At 51.8% G+C, this 24,526-nt stretch overlaps 1 protein-coding gene across 2 annotated transcripts in view; it reads right to left on the bottom strand.

The window, feature by feature from the left end:
• Positions 1 to 8,746: 8,746 nt before the first annotated feature.
• The window catches only part of KIF13B (kinesin family member 13B), a 170,617-nt gene continuing 154,837 nt past the window's right edge, over positions 8,747 to 24,526 (bottom strand). The window contains exons 38-40 of one of the 2 annotated variants that reach the window (XM_074338346.2): positions 21,719 to 21,781; positions 17,002 to 18,004; positions 8,747 to 13,710 (exon numbers count right to left, since the gene is read on the bottom strand). In XM_074338346.2, coding sequence (XP_074194447.2) covers positions 13,421 to 13,710; positions 17,002 to 18,004; positions 21,719 to 21,781 — 1,356 coding nt within the window. In that variant the 3' untranslated portion in view covers positions 8,747 to 13,420. The remainder of the gene's footprint in view (positions 13,711 to 17,001; positions 18,005 to 21,718; positions 21,782 to 24,526) is intronic. The other variant, XM_074338347.2, reaches the window with a different exon arrangement.

The raw sequence follows: 24,526 nt of genomic DNA, 5'->3' as shown, positions 1-24,526 counted from the left end.
TTTTGTTCCCCTTGAAATACCTAGTCAAATGTCTAGTTGGGCTAGGTCAGGAAAAATAATGCCATAAAAGGTTTTTACTTAGTGCTTCTCTTCCTGTAAGATCTGAAAGTGACTGTGAGACCCCACCCCACATGCCAGCTTTCAAGGTCCAAGTGCAGTCACAGAGGCTTTTCTGTGGGATCCTCTCAGTCTTCTGACAGTTGGAATGACTATGGACTTACGACTCCGAAGAGCAGAGTATCTCATCCCTTTTCTTATTTTCCTAGCTGCTAACAGAAATGCCACGAGAATCGAGAATCTGTCTTAAGATTAGCAATTCTGAGAACTGACTAGATGAGTATAATTCTGTGATTTCTGAGAGATGCATGCATTAAAACAGCAAGCAGAACATTCTGATTATCTGCTTACATTCAAAGAAAATAGAATTATCACTGCAGTTAAAACCTTCTAACGCAATCTGCAGTTTTAGGGGTCAAAGTATTAGATGTGTTGCTTAAGGGATGGTGCTATTTAAAAAGACTGGCGTTGGCCAGACACTTCCCAGATGTTTAAAAAGAGGCCACTTCAGTGATTAAAAAACCCTACACCATATATTCCTGTACCGTCAGCAGCCCTCGCTAACAAAAAAAAGGAAACCAATTCACCAAAATCTGAAAATATAGGTAGTGCTTACCCATGAAATACGTATTTTTTGGAAGAAGAGGCCAGAAGTAAGTTGTTATTACAAGAAACTAAAGATTCCATCATTCTAAATCATACAAGAGACATTCAGAACTCCCGGAGCATTCAAAGCTCACGACACGACAGCTGACGTGTGCTGAGCATGTGCTGTGTGCTGTGCTGAGGGTTTTACTGCCTCGCTTCTCAGATGTGCAGACCCTACACTGAGCTGTACCACTGTAATGGGGTTGAGGGATCGCTACTTACTTCTTTCACCTTAGTAGGATGCTAACCGGCCCTGCTCTGAGTAAAACCACTGCATTTACTGCCATCATCCTTCCCCTCGCATGGGACCACGCTACCCTGATGGTCTGGACACCGAGTGTCCCTTCCCCTGGGCCCTTCTCAGCGATGGTGACAGGGACACTGAGCCTTGGCAGCTGTAACGTGACACCTCTTGTTTCAAGTCTCCGGTCTCCGAGAGTGTGAAGGTCTTGGCTCTCACCGGAAGGAAATGTTCCAGCAGCCTTCTGGTCAGTGCTGAGGGGCACTGGTCTTCCCGGCGCTCCCTGGGTGTGGTCCCAGGGAGCCGAGGCAGAGAATATGAGAACCTCTCACACGTCCTCTTCTCTGTCTCGTCAGCTCTTCTGGCACTTTCTTAGCGCATCCTGCCTGTGCTTAGCGGTGTTTTGCTCAGCCATTGCAACTCATTCCACAGTCCCTTGCCCCTCCCATCATTGTCACAGCGGCCGTGGGGCTGGGCCAGTACTTGTGGAGATGGGAGGCCCTAGAAGGAATTCCAGTATCCGCTCCTGCCCTGCACGAGCTGTCTCTCGGGCTCCTCGTGAGCCTCAGGTGGCCAGCAAGCAGCAGTTGCATAGACATCCATCCAGATTTTGGCTCAGCATAAGAACTTTCTAGTAACCACACCCAGCAGCAGGGCAAACGGCCTCAGGGTTCTTGTGGGGGCTCAGTGCCTGCTGTCAGGGACACGGGCGCCCAGCTGACCCGAGGACGAGACTAAAATCGCATGTTTCTCTTCACTCCATCTCCAGCTCTTTCCTTCTCAAAAATAAGTGGTTCTCCAAGGGCCGGTTCTGTCATGTCCCAGGCGTCTTGAAGCCCAAGAGAGGGGGACCGCCCCAGGACCAAGGCCCTAGCTGGAGTGGCCACATGAGGGGGACTGGGGGTCCCTGTGACAGGCACCTTGTTTCATGAGCTGGCTAATGGGGTTTGGGGTTATGCACTGCCCCCGCCAAAAAACCTGCCCTTCATGTGAAGGGAAGAAGATATCCATGCCTCCATTTCAGTATTGATCCAGATTTGGCACCTCTGGTGACAGACATTCTGGAATGGAGACATTAACTCCTCCCTCTCACCAGCCAGTAGGCAGGGCAGAGCTGGGTCACAGAACTGCCCCCCACCACCACCCCGACAGCTCTTTCAACTTCCCATCATTTCCAGGTCAAGTTTCAATCTCAGTCTCATTTTCTGGCTTCCTTTGAGCATAGAAACCTCTCCCTTTTTTTGCTTTACTGGAACTAGGAGCCCAGCATAAACTTGTGAGGGTCATCTTTCCACTTCATCATTCATTGAAGCTATTAAACTGGAAACAAAATGACATTAGTGCTGTATTAATGTAAACAGCAGCCACTCGAGTGATATTACATTGAACTCTTGTTTTTATGCCAGAGTCATCGTGGGGTGGGGGGGCAGTACATACATTAGTAGAATGGATTGAACGAAGGTGAGAGAGCTCAGCTGTGGGCTCCTTTCAAGAGCATGGTTGTTAGTTGCCTTGAAAACCACATTTCAACATACTGGAATCAGTGGACCCCTTCATGATGCGTCTCTGAAAATGGGCACGGCGAAGCCAAAACCAAAGTTACGGGGGCCAGGTGGGGGGAGCCGCTCTGTTCAAGCACTGGCGACTCTGGCAAGGCTTCTCTTTCCTGCTCACTGGTTTTGCCAGAACACTCCTCTTGGAAGGGCCTCTTCTTCTCCTAGTTGTTCTCCCCCCGTAATAGGAAGCAAGTCCATGCAGCCTGCGCCTCGCTGCCAGTCGTCCTGCCTGAGTCTAGAGCAGGCAGTCCCGACTGCCTTTCCATTCAGACGGAAAGAGAAAGGTCTCTGCTTGCCCCAGCCCCAGTTTCTTCCGATTGACCCAGCTGCAAGGTGGGATGCCGTCCACGCCAGAAAATGCCACGCACATCATAGTTGCCTCCCTGGAAGAGCCCACAGCCTTCTCAGATTCCCCGCGGGCTCCCCTCCCTTCCACGGCCATGGTCACTGGGGATGCAGTACCTTCCGAGGGTAAATTTCTATTTATGTTTTTTAAGTGCCTAAGCAAGTTACAGACCTCTGGAACCTGCCAGAGAGCCGGCCTGTGCCCTGCCCCCTCCCCTCCCCACCCTGCACTTAGCCTTCGGCAGAGGGCACTGGTGGCTGCCCCTCACCAGGGCCCCCAGCGTTCTGCGGGCAGAACAACTGCAAGGGCAGGATCGTCATGACCCCGTCAGGCTGGCTTTGTCCCTCTTTCCTGTGCTTCTTTTCTTGGGGTGTTTCTGTTGATGGTGTTAAGGTCTTGGTTCAGAGAGCATGTCAAGGAGCCTGCTTAGCAAAATCTGTAGCTACTGAGTGAAGAAGACAGGCGAGCAAGGCAGCCTCAGAGCAGCTGCAAAGCGCGTCCAGATCCAGGAGGCAGAGTCAACTGATGATAGTTAGAAACATGATGATTCATTTGCCACCATTAGTCCCTGGAACCCTGGCCCCTCTGCAGCCTCTCCGCCTAGATGTGAGGGTCAGGGTGTCTGCTCAGAAGGGCCGTCATCAGTCTGGCCGAAGTGAGATCAGAAGTGCGTCTTTGAAACTGAGTAAGATTATTTGCTTGCTTCTTTTTAAAGTTTAAGTCTGACCGAAATCCGGGGCCTTTATTCCGTGGTGGGTGTACGATGGTATATGTTGTGACTGCACACTGTCGACCTCCCAGCAGTAGGCGACACTCAGATGATTTGTTGGTGCATTAGAAGCTTTTGCAAAATGGAACAATCCATAGCCAGGCACTTTATTTTCATTAATAATCCAGCATTTTTGTTCAGACAGTGTAATAACCCAAGCGCTGGGCATTGACATTTAACATGCAGGGGCATCTCTGCCAGAGGAAGTCTTCTGACTTGGATGGAGAAGGGAGGCAGGCTGAGGAAAAGTGCTCCAATGGGGAAAGATTGCCTTGGTAATAATGAAAGTGAGGCTTTTCTGGAGCGTGTGTTACTCCAGTTCTCCAGACGCTGTTTTCACAGGTTCTACCAAGTGCTTGTCAATTAACCCTGGTTGTAATTGAGAGAGCGATGAATGTAAGCGAGAAGGAGGGCACAAGCTGGGGGAAGCAACAGTGCAGTGCAGTTAGAGGTGAAGAGAGGCCCGGTTTCTTTTCACTTGACTTGAGCTCTCTGGTGAGCGCAGAGCCTGCGTTATGGAATGTGTGCAGCTTTGTCTACCTGCTGTTGCTGCAGGGGTGGCAACTCGTGGGCGCAGCAAGTTAGAGAAAGGAAAGCAAGCTTGCCGGTCATAGTCTGACCCGATACCACGGGCCACATGCCTGGGGCCACCTGGAAGTCTCAGCAGCCACCGAACCCTCGAGCGTCTGTGAGGGGCTGTGCGGGCGCCCTGCCAGGTGGACGGGCGGGGGCCGAGTGCCCCTCCTGCCTTGGCCACCGTGTGTCTTAGTGTCTGTTTCCCTTTGGCGTCTCCCAGTCTCTGTCCCCATCTTGTGCACCATGTGTCCCTGAGGGGAGTCAGTGGCACCTGTGTCTGAGTCTGCTGTAAGGTGTTCAGTCTACCTCACGGGGTCCTCATGGTCAGCTCTGTCCCACAGCAATCCTGACATGGCCACACACACTGGAATGTAGATCTGCCCCCGGCCCTGCCTCCCCGCCAGTCACCTCCTGACCCCGTCTTTCCTAGAATCACCACAAACTCCTAGTGCAAATTGGATGCTGCTTTAAATGTGAAAACAATTGTTCAAAAGCTATAAAACCTGAATGAAAGCTAAAGCTGAATTTATAGTAAGCCTTGTTGCATATGAGCCAAAAGTGCAAAAAGCTCTATATAATGAACTAACCTGCCACTCGTATAAATATAAATATATATAAATATATTAAAATCAGACTGTTCTACAAAATTGTGTATTTGTATTTTTGTGTACGTACAATTTTCTGCTAAGCAGAAGGAGGATGTAGTATAGGAAGCTGTGAGAAGAGATTTGGTTTAATCCTATTTCTTTGTTACTTATTTTTGTTAACATCCGATGCCTGTCTTTGTCTTACGTGTATGACACTGTTTGGAAAGCTGCAGTATCTCTCTCCCTTAGGTCCAGGGTCCATCCGAGAATCAAATCGGGGGTTCAGAGAGTTGTCAAGGCCACCGAACGGGGCCACGTGGACAGAGGTCGGCCCCATACTGCCCAGAAGCCGCTGGTCCTGACGGGGGGACCACGGGGGGACCACGGAGGGACCACGGGAGGACAGGGCCTCTGGAAGCAAACTCCCACCTCTAGAAATCAGCTTCCAAAACAACAGATGGTCAGATCCTTCTACTGGATCCTTCTCCCGGGCTCTAGTGGCCCCCTCAGGAGGGGATGCAGGAGGAACAGGGTCTCTTACCTCTGGGCCAGAAGTTTGCCCAGAAAGCAGCAGGGGCTCTGCCTGGCTTAGTGCCAGCTCATTGGCCGTCCCTCCTGAGGAGATGCTGCCTTCTTCAGATCGGGCTCCCAAATGCTCCCCTCTGCCCAGCTGCTGGCGCTTTACCCCCCAGACCTCCAGCCCAGTTCCCTGGAACATCTCAGAACCCACTTTCCCGGTGCTAACACACAAGAGGAGCGCAAGTGGCTGCCAGTAAAGGCCAGACACCCACCCTCCTGGAGGCCAGGCCGGAAGACAAGCTGTGTGCCCAGGGCTGTCGGCTCTTCTACCACGAGGGCCCCGCCCCCCGTTGCCCACCCCCCCTCCCGCCCCCCTCGGTCCCTCTTGACCTGAACCTTCTCTAGGGAGAGCGATACTGCACCTTCACCTGTGGGACTCATATTTATAACAATGTGTAATGAAATGACTGTAGCAAGAAGCCCTTGTTTCTAGATGTAAATGGTCAAAGAAACAAGTGCCCTATTGTATTGATTAAAATAGTTCCAATGAGTCCTGTATCATTGTATCTCCTATTCTGGATTAGTGCCTTTTGGACAGTAGACTGTTCTGTAATTAAAATGTAGTATATACTGCTTTTTTGTACAGTTTTGTTTTAATAAAACTTTTTTTTAATTTGTGTTTATTTTAGTATTGTACCTATTAGAGAATAAAATGTATAACTGAACAAAGACTCACTGGGATTTCTTTGGGACACGGTCATTTGGGACGCGACTGACACACCCAAGGGGTGGGCGTGTGTTCTGAACAGCAGTCCCTTGTGCTTTAGAAAGGGATCGGTGCACCCAGAGACGTGAGGACGCATGAAAAGGGGGAGGTGACAAACACTACCTGGCTGGGCGCTAATGGGCGGCAGCACAAAGCCCTGAATCCGTCCACTCTGACTCCAACCAAGTGCTCTGTGTCCTGTCTGCTCCGCATTCCCCTCACAGGCCGTTGTGCAGCTTCCGCCCCCCAGGCCACATCTGCCCTCGCTGGGCACCAGCCCTCAGCTTTCCTTCTTCCCACCATCTGCCCACGTCCTGAAGCCACTAGCGGTTTCTATTGTGCTGAGCAGTGATACCAAACACACACCTTCACTCGCCCTCCCCACGCCACACCCTGAGCACCTTTTCTTAAAAGAGAATTCTTTCCTGGGGCTTCTCCTGCAGCAGGTTAAAAACAAGAGAAAGCTGAAGCTTCATTATCTGTGTTTCTTTAAAGGCATCCAATGGTTGGGATCAAATTCTTAAGCAGGAAATTAGTTCTCAGAGCACACTCAGGCTTGCAGTAAATTTTGTAACCAAAAAAAAAATGGGCCATGGGGAGAAGGGATGAGAGATGATGACTATGAAAAAAGTCTAAATTTTTTTTAAGAGCGATCATGGCAAGGACTGGTGGACACATGCTAGAGAAGAGGGTGGAGGGAGCAGAGCTGGCAGAACTTAACAGACACCACATTAGGCGGATAGAACAAGTGATTATAAACAAAAGTAATCGTGAAACTCCGAAGAGTAGACTAGGTGAGAGTTAATTACATACATACATATATACACACGCCCATATTTGCATGGAGATGCTTGTAATAATTATATAGCTGTTTGGCAATGCACTTTACAGTTTGCCACTTTGAAATGCATCTGTTCTGTCTTTCTAATTTTTAAATTGGCTGTACTCATTCTGTGGAAAAGCAAAAGTATACATAAATTCGTAATTGAAACAAAACAAAACAAAAAATTATTCAGCAGGACTCCAGGACAGTGCCCTAGCTCCCCACCCACAACACTCAAATCGATTTACTTTCCCTTCTCAGAGGAAACCTGTAGTAAACGGTCTGTTTTTTTCATTACAGAATTACAAAAGACTGCAAAATTTTAAGCGGACCCCAAACCTTAAGCTGCCAAGTGGAGGTGGGCAGGAGATGGGGGAGGGGCAATACCGAGGGCCATCCCCACCCCACGCTCCTGTTTGGGCCGGAAGTGCTCTTTCTGGTCTTTCATGCCCCACCTGGAAGTCTTCCCCACCTGTCCCCCATCGCTCCTCCGAGTCCCCCAAACACACTTGCCTACGGGTAACTTCCTCAACCTCTACAGCTTCTGCCCCCCCCCCCGTGGGCACTGTGCCCTGTGCCCCATTTCAGGGCTCCCGAGTGCCCTTCTGCATTGTATGTAAATATTCAGTGAGAGACTCAGTGGGTGGGGGGATGAGTACATGAAATAAACGTGACAAATCCACCAGCGCCCATTTCGGGGCCTGAGCAACAATAAAAACCCCACAGCCTTATGCAGACAAAGGAGATCTCATTGAGTTGCACAAGAGGAAACAGCAGCTCGAAAAACAAGATTTATCCTAGGAACTAGATCATTTCTCCATTCAGACTCCTGCCTCAGCGCAGCGCAGCACAGCTCCTGGCGGCCAAATTTCTGTCCTTCTTCAGCAGGGCCTATCTCTGCTGAGAACAACTCTCCACACTTAGGAATATAAACAAGTCACGCTGAGGTGCTCTGACTGATGCCACCTCAGTTCGTCTGAGGGGCTTTAGCCCTACGTTTGGGGGTACATTTTACATCAGACAAAGCCCGAGTGATTCAGTGATGCAGGGAGGGAAACGGCCAGCAGCCCACCGTGTCCCTCCCTGGTGCTGAGCTGTGCCCATGACCACAGGGAGGCCCTGCAGCCAATCTCAGAGGTGTCAGCTCACCTTCCCAGGTTACAGAGGCTGGGCCACCGTCCCCAGCGCAGTCGCGAGCCCACAGCCCACACTGGGCTGCACAGCCGGGCAGGCACCAACAGCTACCATCAGGCCCCACCACCCGCCAGGTGTGCACCCGGTCCGGCCCCCGATGGCGGCCACAGCCCCAATCCCCCTCCCTCCTTTCCCCAAACACCTTGTTGCAGAACCTTCAAGAGTCAACGCACCTGTGCAGCAGCGAAAAGAAGTCCTCTGCTCCCCAGCTGGGGGGTTTGGAGTGGGGCCCATCATGCAGACCAAGGCAGGCAGTGGAGCCCTGTCCTGACAGCTGGGACAATCCCTGCTCCAGAGAAGTGGCCTGTCCCCACCTCTCCAATCTGTCTCCCCATTAGTCCAGAAGCTCTAATTACCTTGGACCTCAGGCAACCAGCAAGTTTCTATTGGTTCTTGGCTCCTGTTAGACATCGTGACTGAGGGGTGTAAGACTGAGCATGGAGCCATGAGGCCTCCCTGGTTCTTTAGTTCAAATCGCAGAGTGCGGGGGCCGGGAGGTGTGCTGGGGGGCCTGCTACTCTCCTGGACCTCACTCTTCTAGGCTCCACCTTGAGAAGCCCCACCTCCATCACTCAGAACAAGGCCCAGTGGGACAGTTTAGAATGAGCCCGAACACCACGGCATGAGGGTGGGGAGGGGAAAGCAACAAGACCGACTTCAGACGTAGACAAGAAATCATCTGGTTTTATTCAGAAGCAGCTGGTCATGTGATGGAAAGGCATATATGGTACAAAATTACCAAGGTTTAGTTCATTATACAACACAAATCATTAAGTTTTTACATTTCATTACAGAGTCTTTGGATTTTTTTTTAACTCCCATTTCACGTGTAACAAATCAATATCCTCCCCCAATCAAAAATCACTTCTTTATATGTGACCCCATCCTATTTACAGAACTCCACACATGGAGAAGGTGTTCTAAGACTCTCCCGACACAATTAGTGTCAGCAGCCTGGCGGAAGGCACGATGGACTTCTCAGAGAGAAAGGTGCGTGTGGGGACAAATGAGTCAGTGTCTTGAGGATAAGATACAGGCTGGTCCCTAAGGCACAGCAGGCAGGCGGGCGGGGGCTGCCCGGGGAGCTGAAGGCACAGTGAAATGCGGCCCACAGGCAGGCCTTGGCCAACGGGGCCAATCTCAGCCAGGGAAATAAATAACCAGGGACGTCCTGTCAGTTTCACATACAGGGAACTTCAAACCAGGAGCAGAAAGCGTAAGGAAGTTACCGGGAATCTAAACACGTGAGCCTTTCAGACTCAGCTGTTCCAGTCACAGCTCATTCTCTCACTGGACACACACAGGCCCGTCACGGCGGGCCCCAGTCACACCACTGGCTGTTTCCTCACCCTCCTGCTGCCTCGGGCCAGGCTGGGCATGGGGACCGCTGCCCCCCACTGCCCGCGGTCCCCTGGGGATGGGGACCTGTAGTGACTGTGCATGTGCAGAGTGGGAGGCAGCGGGAGGAGGCTCCCTGTCCAGTCTCTGTCTGGGGGTGATCGTGTGGCACCCACAGCCCCACCTGGCCCCAGCTTCCTCCTGCCTGGGCCTGCCAGGAACTGAACTGCGAGTCCTAAAGCTGACACTTTATTTAAAATTAGGTCGGTGTATTAGTAAGGCAAGACAGATGACAGATGATATGGAGCCCATCCTTTGAGCTCCCTACTCTCAAGCCCGCACCTTCAGCCCAATACATGCTAGGTCATGGGAGCTGCCCGGGCTTGCGGCTTCAGTGACCACATTACTGCACGGCACCCCTTTTCCAGTCACAAGTTAACATCAGTCTGCACAAGAAGTGACGGTGAAAACAGCAGACTTCAAACACACTGCTCCCCACCTAGAAGGAAGGGGCGCCCCGAACATCCCAGGAAGACACGCCAGAGCCCTGAGTGCACCCTGCACGAGCCATCAACACACTCGCCCTGAAGGGGGGGACCAGGACTGCAAACCCAGCCCCCCACAGGGACCCAGCGCCCCCCAAGCAGGACAGCTGCACTGCACTCTGACAGCTACCACGAGCTGACGGACACTGACGGACGCGGTGCCCGAGGCAGCAGCCTCACCCACAGAGCGGCCACGTGCCGGCCTCCCGAGGCACCGACAGCTCACCAAGAGCGAAATGGGACAAACGTCTCCTCCCTAACACGCTACCAGAACGGCCCCAAACACGCTCTTCCTAAGAAAACCCCAAGCCAGCTGACGGAGACAGGGCTTCCCTCCCAGGAGAAACGGCTGCGTTTCCACACAATGGGCACCAGCAGCTGAAAGTTGTGAACCCAGCTGCCCTCCAAACAGGCTGCTTTGGCACAAGGCGGAAGGAAGGCCGCTTCCAGGGAGGGCCCCGGGGGTGGGGGAGATGGCAGGGCTAGTGGAGTACGCGCGGGCATAGCAAACAGCCCGGAGACAAAGGTGGTCCCAAAACATTTTCAGACAGCAGGGCTGGCGGACCCAAATCACTCACGGATCCTCCACTGTTCCCATGAGCTTCAGCTAATAAAACCTGCTCGAGCCACCAATTCCATAGGAATTTATCCCATTTTAATTAAACGGAATGATAAAGAGAGCACGACACCCTTCATCCCCCACTGAGCTTCCCAAGTTGGTTCCGGAAGGTTGACACCATGTCACAGGGCAGATGGGCTCCAGTAATACTTCACTAAGATCATGAACTCAACCATTTCACAGTGTTTTCCCTCTAACGAGCGTGGGGCACAGCTTGCTGCCCATGGCGGGTCACCTGAGGCTATAGGAATAAGAGCCGCTCTGCCCAGAGAGGGGTCGTTCTGGTCCCCACGTCAACCGACCACACTGATGCTGACAGAGAAAACTCTAACTGAAAACAGACCTTTAGGAACTTCTGTGCTGGTTTAAGTAGAAGACCAGAGCCCAGAACTGAGAGAGCACATTGTTCAGGGACACATGTGCAGCAGGGGCCCCCCAAATGCCAGCTGCACACAGGAAGGAAGGCCTGCCTCGAAGGGGCAAGTCCCTGAAGACCTGGCCCGCCCCCCGGCAGGCACGCGTGGCCCATGGGAAGGAGACAGGAATCTCCTGGCCAACCCTCTCGGAGGGCAAACTGCCAGGCCCAGGTGCCCTCATGTCTGGCAGCCAGAACTAGAGAAACAGAAAGACACCTACCTCCCAGGCCAGGGGTGCTGTACGGGTGAGGACAGGGCACTGGAGGGAGCTACCGCCCAGCGAGCTGAGTGTTCTGAGCTCCCGCCAGGGAGAGCCGGCTGGCATCCGCTGGGGGCTGGGGCAGAAGCCTCTTGTTAAGAGAGCGATGGTTTAAATAACTAAAACCTGGGGGCGGGCCCAGGCCCAGGTGCTCTGAGGGGCTGGCGGTGCTGGTGCTTCCAGGGGTGATGGAAAGAGCCCAGGCCAGGAGTCAGAAGCTGCAGCTTATGTAAACTGGAAAAAAACATCTGAACTTTCCTTGGTTTTAGCCCGTTCCCTGTGAGAATATTCCTTCCAGTTGTAGAACTATGACTGTGCGCTGGGATAAAGCTAAACGAGGAGCGTGCTCTTGAACTCCTGGCCCTAACCTCCTTCTGTTAAAATGGAAGAGGAAGTGAGCGCTTGGCAGTGCTGGACAGGCTGGGGTCTCATCAAGCGCCAGGAAACCCCAGGGTAGGTGGGAGTGGGGGGACAGCCAGCCCCGCACTAGCCAGCTGTGAGCGATTCCATTTCATCCTGCAGCTTATCCAACCACAGGCACCACAGGAAGGCAGAGAGGCAGCTCACCTGGCCGACAGCTGCCAGTTGGGAGGCCGGATCTGGGGCGGGCAGGGCATCACCATGTGTAAGTACTAGGCGCTAATTAACCCTCAGCCCCTTCTCCACGGGGTCTGAGCCTGCCCAGCCATGTCGGGTGGGTGCTGCCATTGGGACTCTGCCTCCCCATCGGAGCCACAGGCCCCACACAGCCTGGCACTACCTCCCATGAGGGGCTTCAAATCCCCAGAGAACCAGAGATTTTTCAAAAACAGGTTTCTGGATGTCATTTTTAAAGTCTAAACATGAGAACTAAAAACAGGCAGCCAAGAGTGCCATGTGCAAACCTCGATCCAGGGGCGGGGGGGGGGGGCGGCCCTCAGAGGTTCTCTGGCCCTGGCAGCCCTCTGCCCCCCCCATACCCCTCACCAGCCCAGTGTGCAAGGCGCCTGCCCTCTTCCGCTTCCCGACACTCTCCCGACAAACCCGGCAGGGACAGGGCTCCAGGACTAGAGGTCCCGGCAGCAGGTGGGCGAGGGCTCCCTCCACAGGCCCAGGCTTAGGGTACAGAAATGCCAAGAAGTTCAACTGGTCTAAGGACCTTCCCAGAAACCAACATTGCACCAAATAAGGTCGCGATGCCTCTGACATGTCACTGACTGAGAAGCACAACATAATTCTCCAAGTGTTTGCTGTCATCTTAGAGTAAGGCCACTTGTGTATCTGCATTAAAGGAACATGGGGGGGGGTCATCCTCTGGCCCCACCAGGGACCACCTGAGGTGGGAGGCCGGCAGCTCCTGAGGGGCCACAGAGGTTGCCTGGGCATTTGCACCCAGGCAGACGATTGTGGCTCGCGAATGATTTCCGATTTTGAAAAAATAAATATAAATAAATATATTCTAAGCACTCTGTTAAGGGAATAAATGGCAAAAAGAAAAAAATGTCTAGCTATAAAGATGCTAAAACACCCACAGAGAAACTGCTAAGAAACCCCGTAGGGAAGTCAGAGGGCAAGGTGGGAGGGGACAGGCCCTCTCTAGGGCGCCCAGGACCTGTGCCAGAGCCCCCCGAGGCCTGCCAGAGGCACTTGAGGGGCACGTTCCTTGGTGTGGGGGGACTGGGGGACAAGAGGGGTGCATGGAGCCTCAGGAGCCAGCCAGCACTTGGGGGGGGGGGCGGACACCAGCCCTGGAGGCTGAGGGAGTATGCCCTGCCCCTGGGGGAAAGGCACTAGTTATGATTATTCTTTAAATTAAAAGGTTAATGAGGTTGCCAGAGCAGAAAAAAAGAGCCCGGGGAGGAGCCCCAGGCTCCGCGGATGAAGCCCGAGGGGCCTCATTCCCCACAACCCAGGCCGCCCGAGTTCCTAGAACCTTCCACCCGCTACCCTGCAGAGAGGCTTCCTCCATTCTCTGGGTAGAGAAAGAAATAAAGCTTCCAGAGTTCCCGGAGAAATGGGCAGGTCACCAGCTCTGCGTCGTGCAAAAAGCTTTCATTGCCTGCTCCCCCAGGGAAGGGGGTTCGAGGTGACTCGGCCCACTCAGCGGCAGCTCCGCTCCAGGGCTGCGGCAGCCGCCTGACAGTCCGCCCCGAGGGCCAACGGCCAGGGCATCCGACGCTGCTCAGCTGGCCCAGGATTTCCGGTTCTCGGGGTTCTTATGGCTCCTGTCTGCGCGCACCACTGCGGTGCCCTCCGCCTTGGCAAGCGCTGCCGTCAGGGAGGCCAGGTTGGTGGCGGAGCCGGTGAGGGTGCTGCTCCTGCGGGACTCGGGGGCGCCCTGCAGCCTGAGCCCCGCGCTGCGCCGCCGGCCTGCACCCGCCGCCCTGCGCACCCGGCCCGGCCTCACCAGCAGCCCGTAGCCGGGGTTGCACTTGAAGTACTGCTTCCCTCCGATGGAGCCGTCGTTCTTACCTGAAGGGCAAGGAAAAGAAGACATGGAGGTGGCTTCTGAGTCTGCTCACGACCCCCACAGCGCCCTCCCGGCAGGACTCCCAAGTGCCAGATGCCCCGCCCCCGCCCCCCGCAGGTTCGGCACTGGTGCTCACCGTTTAATAAATGAGGCTGGGATGACCGGCTCCTGGGCAGCACACAGTGGTCACCAGGGCCAGATCCCCCCACCCCCGCCCCCCAGCCTGAAGCCTGAAGTTGATACGCTAGTCCTACCACTTCTGACACCCAGCTGCAGGTGCCCCCAAAGCAGAGCTGGCACTACCCCCCCACACCCAGGGGCACAGATTATTTTCAATCTAAATAGTTAAAATGTAAACCTCGGATGGATGTTGTTGGTAAAATGATCATTTTTTCTAAATCTATTAGATGGAAACTGGCAAATCACTGAATTGTAGCTGGTCAGACGTGACACTACACATGACATGTCAACGTGGTATAAAGAAGCTTCCCTTGTAAGAGTGAATAAAAAATTCTTTAGGTGCAGGATGAGAACACAGCACCCAGGTAGGGACCATCTGACCCCTACATGTCAACATCCCACGGTGATGGGTTGGTAGGGAAGATGATCTTTTTAACAAAAATGATCATGAATTTTCTACACTCACTGTCTGCACATCCTAAGCGGCCTTTCTCTCTATACCCCACTCCAAATAGGCCCAGCCTGCACCCCCAACTCTCACGGTCAACAAGGATGACCTCGGTCCAGACGACCTCTCGAGGTACGAGGAGACGACCTCTCCCACTCTGGCAGCTGCCAGCACTGGGCGCCGGGGACACTCCCACCTCTCGTCTCAATGGCTCCTCCCTTCCAGTCTTGCCCTCACAGGGCCGGGGGCTGTGCCCTCTCCCTTGGGGGCCCGCCTGCCGTGAATCCTGATGCCTCTTAGCTGTGTCTCCAGCCTGATGTGGCCCCTGTGCCATCTCATCTCCACTGGAACGTCCAAACTGCACGCTCCGCTTCACCTGTCCAACACAGAAGGCGGGTTCTCCCACCCTGCGCCCTCACCTGCTCTCTCAGGTGTTAGCATGTGGTCATGACTCTGGTCTCAGGCCACACTCAGCGGTCAGCCTGACCCCTTTCTCCCCGTGACATTCTCCGTCACTCAGGGCTTCATCGTCATCCTTTTCCTGACTCGACCACTTCTCACCACCTGCACGCCACCACTCATCCTGGCCTGGACGTCTGCGGCAGCCTCCTACGTGGCCTGCCCACTCATCATCCCAAGTCTAGTCTCCTAAAAAAGGTATCTTTTTAAACATTCCAATGGTTTCCTATCATACTTCACCCTTCCAGACGCAGTCACCGCGCCCCTCTGCCACCTGGCTGGCCTTCCGGCTGCCCCTCAAACGCAGTGAGCTCGACCCTGTGTGGAACTTGTGCCTGAGGTGCCCTCGGCCTGCAATGCTGCCCCAGCCGACCGCCTCTCCATCACTCAGGCCTTTGCTTCCCTCAGTCTTATTTAAAATAGCCCCACACCCACTGTCCTCTATCTGCTGAGCCCATTGTATTTCCTTCATGGCGTTTCTTACTATCAAATTCATCTGTTTGTTTAGTTGGTAATTTTCTCCCCTTCTACAATGAAAAGTCCAGTGAAACCAGAGACTCTGTTTTGCTCCCCAAGGTATCCAGTGACTGGAACACAGTAGGTGCTTACTATTTATTTGTTGGATGAATTCATGTATTTGCTGATCGCCCTTTAATTCTTGAGTTCAACAGCAAATATAAACTTCCTTCCCAATTCCCCTCTACATTTCAGAAATGGAGTTCAAAAAATATTCCAGCCAGTGCTACATTAGTCTTCTAGAACCACTTCCAATTTATGACATTCTTAGCCAAAATTACTTTTAAAGACAGTGAGTGACTTCACCGCTGAGCTGAGGGGCCCAGAGACAAAGAGTCCGAGGGGGGCAGGCCTGGGTTGCACAGAGCAACCCCCTGCCCTGCCCCACTCCCACCAAGGAGAGCCCCTTGGAGCTCCCACTCTACTTGTGGGGTGGGAACCACCCTCCACCTGCAGGGCCACACACAAGCCTCCTCAAAACCCATCTCCACAGCTCCCACCCCTCACCTAATGGAGAGGCTGGGTGGCAAGGAGAATGACATCAGCCTGGCAGTCCTCCAAATGTGAACCAGAGAGTTAAGTCCTGGGTAGCTACTCAAGGGAAACGAGAACGTGTGTCCACACAAACACACACAAATAGTCCCAGCAGCATTATTCACAACAGCCAAAAAATGGAAACAACCCAAGTGTCCATCAACTGACAAATGGACGAACAAAATGTGGGGCACTCATACAATGGGGTATTATTCGGCTACAAAAAGAGTAACACATGCTCCAACTGGATAAACCCTGGAAACATGTTCAGTGAAATAAGCCAGACACAAAAGCCCACATATTGTAGGATTCCACTTATATAAAGTCCAGCTTAGGACACTTCATATAAACTTAGAGAGAAAAAAAGTAAATTAATGTTTACCTAGGGCTTGAGGGGCAATGTCTTGCTACGGACATGGGGCTTTTTTGGGGGATGATCAACCTATTCTAAAATTAGATTATGGAAATGCTCACACAATTCTGTAAATATATTAAGAACCATTGAATTGTACACTGTAACCAGGAAGAGTTTATGGCATATAAATTGTATCACAATAAAGGTGTTTAAAAAACATCTAAAGGACGAAATATTTCCTCAAGTCCTGCCCTCAGTTTTTCTGAAAATGACGATTTACTGGCGTTCAGCGGTGCCATTCCAGAATGAGGCCTCAGGGACTGGAAGCCTGTAGCGGCTCTTAGGGGCCTTGTGGTCTGAGCTCAATCCATGGGCCAAGGAGCATGGGGATGTCTTAGTAACAAGTGAGCACAGCCACGGGCTCAGCGTCTGACCTGAGCAAACACAGCAGATACGGCTACTAGTGTAGCTCAAATGCAAATGCTCCTGTGACCAAAAAAAGAATACGTTCATTAACAAATTTATACTTGATTTCAATTAATGTCTTAGGTTTCTGAGGAGTTTCTAGAAGTTCAAAAAAGAAAACTTGACTCTTAAAACACTTAGGAAGAACTTAGAGACAATCCCTCAATTTGAAAAGTGGTGCCTGAGAGGCTCAGAGAGGTCGAATGACGTGTCCAAGGGCACACAGCAAATTTTGGGCAGCACCAGAAGTGGGGCCAGAGCTTTTCCGCCCGATTACAGTGAGCATATGCAGTCACCTCCAGTGCCAGGAACCTGTCCCCGACAAGTCACACTTACCTGAAGGTAAGTCCAGCTCCACGCCAATCCATGTGCCCTCCTGAAAGTCGGTGGGCCCGATGTATCTCACGATGCCCACCTTGTTGGCGCCCAGGGTAACATACTCTCCCTCTCTGAGCCACTCTGGGACTTCACTGGCTTCCTCGGAATCAGAGGAAACTTCCAGCTTCTCCAGGGCCTGCCCCCCAGAGCTGTCGTCGCCCAGCCCTGCAACAGCCAGGGGGTCCTCCTCAGCACCAAAGGGGCCGCCGGTGTCCCCACCGAGCATGCGTGTGAATGACTTCAGCTCCGAGGTTCGCACCTTCCGGATTCTGAAGGGAGATGCTGGTGCAGGCGACTGAGGCAGGAGGTCAGGAGGCAACTGGGCTTTGGAGACATCCGGCTCTAAGCTGGGGGTCGGCGTGGCCTGGGCCTTGGGTCGTCCTGGCGGCTTGCTGGCAGGGGAAAGGTCTCCGCACTGCGAGCTGGCTGACTCCTTCTGGGGGGCAGAAGTGGGAAGACCAGGGGGTGATGTGCCAGCTTCTCCATTCTGCTTCTCTGAGGAAACCGGACCCTTGGCCTGGGCACTGCCACCGTCACTCCGCACAGTTGGCTTTGCTGGGACAGGCAGTGATGGAAGGCCGCTGTGACCCTCCAGCAGAGCAGGGAGAGCACTGTCTGTGCTGGGGGCAGCGGATGCACATGGGGGCTCAGTCTCTGGGCTGGCCTGGCAGGAGACAGCAGGCGGCGAGCTGGGCGTCTGCATGCCAGCCTGGGCCGCGGCATCCTGGCCCGGGGCGAATGCATCAGACAGTGTGGCCGTGGAGACGCTGTGCGAGAAATACCCACTGGAGGCCTCACTCAGGGGGCTGGGTGGCCCCTCTTGCACTTCGGAGACCTGGGTATTGGTGGCCACGCACTGCGGTGGAGGCAGTTGAGCTGGTTTGTCACCGGTCTTCACCACCGGGGCAATCTGCACCGTCACATCCGGGGCCACACTCACCCCCACACTCTCTCGGTGAGTCTGAAGCAGGAAAGGGGGACGAGTAACTGGTTAGAATTCAATGTTAGGTATTCATGTCCACAAGAGTCGAGACAGATGCTGTTAGTTGAAACCGTACAGCTCTGACAGTGAAAAGCGCGCTGCTGGGCAGGAGGGCAGACCTGGTCCCAGTATCAGCAACACCACTTACCGGCACGTGACCCGGCTTTCCAGGCACTGGATCGTGAGGGCCCCAGTGTACTCTGCACGTGCTGAGAGCTGAGCAAACACCATGCCCCTTCCATCTCCTCACCTTCTATACAAACTATAGACTCTAGTAGTTGCCTGTGACACTGGCATTTATAATAAGAATATATATTCTGGCTTCATCCCCGTTTCTGGCATAGCGTTCTTTCCAAAACCTGTGGAATTTCCTAAGTGGTAAGAGCAATAAAGGTACCTTGATATTTATAATAAGCCCTTCCAACAACTCCTGAGTGTATATTAATAAAGGCACTCAGAAATCCCCTAATGATGAGGGCTGGTTGCCAGAGGAACCAACCATGCTTAGAGGGTTGGAACTTTCAGTCCCACCCCCTGATTTCTGGGGAGGGAAAAGGGGCTAGAGGATGAATCAATCACCAATGGCCGGTGATTTAATCAGCCAGACTTATGTAATGAAGCCTCCATAAAACCCCAAAAGGATGGGTTTCGCAGAGTTTTGGGGATTGGTGAACACACGGAGGAGCAAGGAGAGTGTTGTGCTCAGAGAGAATCGAATGCAGAGAGTGTGGAAGCTTTGCACCCCTTCCTCATACCCTGTCCTCCACGTCTCTTCCATCTGGCTGTTCCTGAGTTCTTTCCTTTTCTAATAAACTGGTGATCTAGTAAGTAAAATGTTTCTCTGAGTTCTGCGAGCCACTCTAGCAGATTCATCAAACCCAAGGAGGGGGTCATGGGGACTTCTGATTTATAGCTGGTCAGCAGCACAAGTGACAAGCTGGCCTTGAGATTGGTGCCTAGAGTGGAGGGCAGCCTGCCGGGACTGAGCCCGTAACCTGTGGGACCTGACACTATCTCTGGATAGACAGCGTCATAACTGAGGTGAACTCAGATACCCAGCTGGTGTCGGAGAACTGCTTGCTTGGCAGTGTGGGAAACAACACATACGGGGCTGCCACCGAGGGTCTGTGTGGTACGAGGCAATCGAGGCCTCACCACAGAGCATGGCACACATAGGTGCCCAGAGACCTCCACTGCCTCATCCCCCTGGCACTCCCACCTCCCTGCACTCAGGCTGAGAACTTTGCCCCTATGGAGAGATCCCCTGCCCAACACCGACTTCCCAGGGGGCCTGGGAGAATCACTAGAAGCCGGAAGAGCACTTTCCTCCTGTAGAAGTGACAGGATGATCTCACTGGAGGATCTGAAAGGGCTTCAACTCAGCTTCACCAGCTCAGGTTTGAAGAAATGACCTTTGGGCCGACTGCTGACTGGCTGTTCCTGGCTGGGAGGGAGTGGAAGACGAGGGGACAGAGGCTGCCTGCAGGCCATACCCTTTCTCTGAGAGCCTGTCTTTCAGGCTGATGCTGAAGGCTGGTCCCATGTCACAGGTCAGGGGGGCCTCTGCGCCTGGGAGACACCAGCCAAGAAGCAGTCAGCCCCGCAGGAGGGGTGACTGAGGATGGAGCCACAGCGGCCGGCCTCTCCCTCTCACGTCACAGCCTGAGTCACTCTGGCAGAGACACACACACAAAGCCCCGTCTCCTGGGGAATGACACAGCCACTGCTCATCCAAATTCTACTGTTTCTAAGGTGCTCATCAGGTGTTCTTTCGCTGATAACTTAAGTCCGATGAAGAAGGTGGCAGATTGTCTTTCTAGTCCCAATTCACAATGACGAGGGGGAAAGATGGCAGGAACGGAAAATGGGGTTGGGGAGGTGGAGAGCGTGCTGTTCAGAAAAAGAAATATGTTTTCCAATATTTACGGAAAGATTATTTATATTACAGGAATGGCCATTTTCCATGTGAAATACAGGATTTATTTGAACTGGGAAACAGCTGAGATCCATAAGTCTCTCACAGTCACTTGGCTTAACTCAGCAGTTTGATAAACGATGCATTTTCACGTGAATTGTCATTTATAGTCCTGTCTCCAGAGGCCCTCCTATCCCCACAAGGCACACTTTCAGGGCACGAAATTAACGACACCTCCTGAGATTAACAGCCCATTTTTGTGATGGATCTCTAGGCTGCAAAATTTACTAAATCCAATAGATCAATAACTGTTGCCAGCACAAATACTCTAAAAGATTAGGCAATCCTTCAATCATTTTTCTTTTGCAACTTATACATGTTTTATTTATTCTTTCCTATTTCATTTTTAATATCACTGACCAGGTAGGGAAGACACATGAACAAATTCCAAGAGCCCAGAATCCAAACAATAACTGTGGGCCTGAAACAGCACGTGGAACTATCCCCTCCTGGGGGAGACCCCAGCACTACCAGATCAACAGCGGCCATCTGGGTTCTGTCCTGAAGAGGTGACAGTCCAGTGACTTTAATGCCTTAAATTTCCCTGGTATTACCTGTTTGCTTCCACATGAATCCTTTGATATAGGCCAGAAACTATTATCATATTCATTTTACAACATGGCCCCGTAGAGGTTAAAGGATTTATCCAAAGCCACCAGGAAGGGAGAAACCAGGGCTCAGAGGTCAGAGCCACACCCACTACAAAGAAGAGACCAAAAGCAGCCAGGGAACACCGATGGATCGATCGTAGTATTCTTCCCTGCTGAGCCAAAGCAAACAGCCTCAGATTCCTTCAGTCACTGCACTGCAGGCAGTGGTATGTCAGTGGAAACCTATCTGCCGTCATCGGGTTCTATGCTTCCCATGAACATACTTCTAGAGACTGCCGTGAAAACCTAGACAGGAGAAAACCCCCTCGATGAGCTGCCCTGAGCTGCAGAGGCCATGGCAGGTCAGGTTCCTTTAGCGGTAAGGCACTTGCTCCCACTCTGTCCCACTGGCCCTGGAGCCCCAGTCCTGCCTCAGCAAAATCATACACACTACTCACGGGGGAGAGAGGGGGGCCACGGTATTATCTTCAGTTAAATTCGTGAACACCAAGGCTGTACTGGGTTGAAAGGGCCTTTTAGAAAGCAGGGCCTTCACGGAGGCCCGGCTTTTCTTTCAGATTATTTGGCCTTTTTTGCTGTTGTTTTAATAAATAAAAATTTCCTATGAAGATATAACATTGCCTAAGAGAATGAGCACGCAGTGGGAGAAAATAGATTTGCGACTCATAAGATGAGAAGTGCTGTTCATCTGTGGGAGATCATAAGAGACTATTTTTCTCCCCAGCCTAGCATTAGTCTTTTCACGCTGATATCATGAATCGGAATGAAATGTAAAACTGAGAATTAAGCAAACACTTAGAATAAGGAGATTGTTCTGTTTATAGAATCCGCCTTTGCCTAGCAGTGGGCTATTAAAGCAGCAGACTACATTAGCAGTCGAGCACCCAAAAGTTTAGCAATCATATGATTAACAAGTTGAAAATAGCAAAGTGTAACCAGGAAAATACAGAGGGAGAAGACGGTGGCCTATATCATGGTTAATTATCAAAACGGGAACCCTAAAATAAAAAACCACAGGTGTGGACTCAACAGTTATACCCTGGGGGCCACCCACTGGATGTGGGGCAGCTACCAGCCACGGCGCTGCCCTCGGCCCCCGTAACTCACCTCCGCCATCCTGGTCACCCCGAAATCCGCAGGAGCAGGCTGTACCAAGATGCGTGGCACGGGCTGAGGAAACAAGGGAAAAGGGGGCCTAGGCATCAAGAGCAACAGAATGGAGACACCGGAGGAGGATTTTCCTGAACTGACTGGAGAGTCCGTCACCGTGCGGGGATTCTAACAAGTCACTGCCAATGAGGCATGCCAAGTGCTAGGAGCGCCACACTACACAAGGAGACGGGAGAAATAAAGAGCACAGCAAGTGGCTCACCCCACAGTGGGCAACACAAGACACATGCTAAAGACAGTAATTTGTGTGGTGGGCTCACACGTTGCCAGGCTCTCTCTCCATTCACACACAACATACATTCATCAAAGGGCTGTGTCTGTACAGACAAGCGTTACAGGACTTCATGGAGAGAAGTTACTGGGACGGGAAAGATCGGGAAAGGCTGCAGGCAGGAGGCGGAATTCAAACCAGGCCTTGATAACCAGGGACACCTCGTGGTGCAAAAGGAGGAATGGTGAAAGCAGTCACAGAAAGTGAGGAGTAAGGAAGCCAGTCTGGCTGGAGCACAGCTCTGGGGCTTCAGACAGAGCAGGACAGACGCCTGGAGAGAGGCTGTGGCATCTGAAACAAACCTAATGAGGTAATGTGGTGAGGACCATCACAGCGGCCTGGGCAGAGAAAGCAGAAGACCGAGAAGACTGATCTGAGGGTGGCAGGCAAACTGACTGGAGCCATATCTATAAAGACTAAGATAGGCACATCACTAATGCGACTCCAGCAACAAAGCAGGTGCGAGGTGAAAAGAGCCTGAATTAACGGATGCAAGTAACATCACGAGAAAGGACTCCGTTACTTATGGACATGTCATTTAAGGAACATTAACATAAAAAAAAAAATACAATCAGCACCAGGATGATGAAAAGGGATGTCAGACAAGGAGCTGGTAACTGTGAAGGAGGAATCAGAAAGCCACTGTGGCCGCTGAGCTCACCACGGCAGTGGGACACAGACGCAGAAGTGATCAACCATCTAGAAGAAACCGGCAATCCACCACTTCTGCCTTTATACCCTCAACCAACCTCTGGCCCCTTCCCAGGTCTCCCTGCTCCCATGCAAGAGTCTGGACCTCAGAACGCTCAGTTCTAAGAGGGCTCCATTCCGGCAGAACAAATACTTACAAGGGGAGTCATAATTGGGTGTGGGAGTTGGTTTCCGTAAGGTATGAGTTGCTCTGCTCTTACTGGGTCCACAGGGAAAAGAGCTGGTCAGTGATCTATTATCTGATCTAAACTGCGAGCGGTGCAGCCTCTTTATCTTTCCACTTCTCTTCTGGCCCTAAGCGCTCCAGGTCCTCCCAGTATCTGGGTGTCTGAGGCTTCTATGCCGTCAAGAGTGGACAGAGTCTGCAGGCATGGAGGCTGGATGGCCAAAGACTTGTTTCCTACCAGGCAGCCCAAACTCTTAACTGTAGGGAGAAGAGCCTACATGCAACTAACAGGCTCACTGAGGTCACAGAACAAACTAACGGCATTTCTGCAAAGGGTACCACTATAACCAACCATGCCTTGGGGCTGCCTTTGGGAGAAAAGTGTGAGAAGGGATTGATTCTGCTGAAGGTAAGGGAACAGTGACAGGATTTGAGAAGAGGCACAGAGGAGAGGCGATTAAATAGGAAACGATACAAGATAAGGCTAAACAGATGGAAGGACCTAGGGATACACGAAAGGAGCATACGAGGTGTGACAAAAAAATACGGTGAATATTTAAAAAATTTTTTAAATGTATTACAGTAAAAGACACATTGCCATTAATCCCCCTCAAAATGCTCCCCCTCAAAATACTTCCTCTCACTTCGAACACACTTGTCCCATCGTTCTTGCCACTTTCTGAAGCAGTTCTAGAAGTCCTCTTTCATGAGTGTCTTTAGTTGCGCTGTTGTGGCTGCCTCGATGTCCTGAGTCATTTTGACTTTGGGGAAGAGCCAGAAGTCACATGGTGCCAGATCCAGTGAATAAGGTGGATGAGGACACACAGTAATGTTCTTACTTGACAGAAATTGCCGTACCAGAAGCCATGTGTGACAGAGCATTGTCATGATGGAAGATGAAGTAAAGACACTCACAAAAGGAGACTTCCAGCACTGCTTCAGAAAGTGGCAAGGACGATGGGATAAGTGTGTTCAAAGTGAGGGGGAGGATTTTGAGGAGCATTAATGGCAATGTGTCTTTTACTGTAGTAACTTTAAACATTCACCATATTTTTTTATCACACCTCGTATACTTTGCCCTGCAAACACCGGGGAGTTACTGGGAGGTTAAGGCAAAAGAGCAGAATCAGAGATGTATTTAAAAAGACAATGGAACAGACAGAGGGAGGACGCCCTGGTGGCAGCCGCTGTCTTTATGCCCATTTTTTCCCATATTATCTGAAGTCCCCCGCCCCTAACAAATGAAAAGGTGTTCAGATCATATTTCTTAGTAAAGGCAGAAAAAAATTTTCTTAAGTTCTAACTTAAAATACTTACATTTTCAGTTAGATCTTATTTAAAATACACAAGGGCTAAACATTTCCCTCAAAGTATAAAAGCAAAAATCCCACCAACGATGGAACTATAACCACCCAGGATGAAACCTTTTCTAAGATGACATAACTCTTGCACTCCTAAATAAAGCACAGAAACATAATTTACACTTTTCTTTATGACTCAGAGTAATTAGAAAATTCCAGTAAATGCTTTAAAAATATTAGCTACGATGAATTAAAGGACCAGATTGGCTGTGACACCATGCTGGAATCCAGGGGAC

This window comes from Rhinolophus sinicus, chromosome 15 (assembly GCF_057876585.1).
Source record: "Rhinolophus sinicus isolate RSI-liver-muscle chromosome 15, RSI-T2T, whole genome shotgun sequence".
NCBI lineage: Eukaryota > Metazoa > Chordata > Mammalia > Chiroptera > Rhinolophidae > Rhinolophus > Rhinolophus sinicus.
The sequence above is the reverse complement of the archived record's forward strand: the minus strand, read 5'-3'. Positions and strand labels throughout refer to the sequence as shown.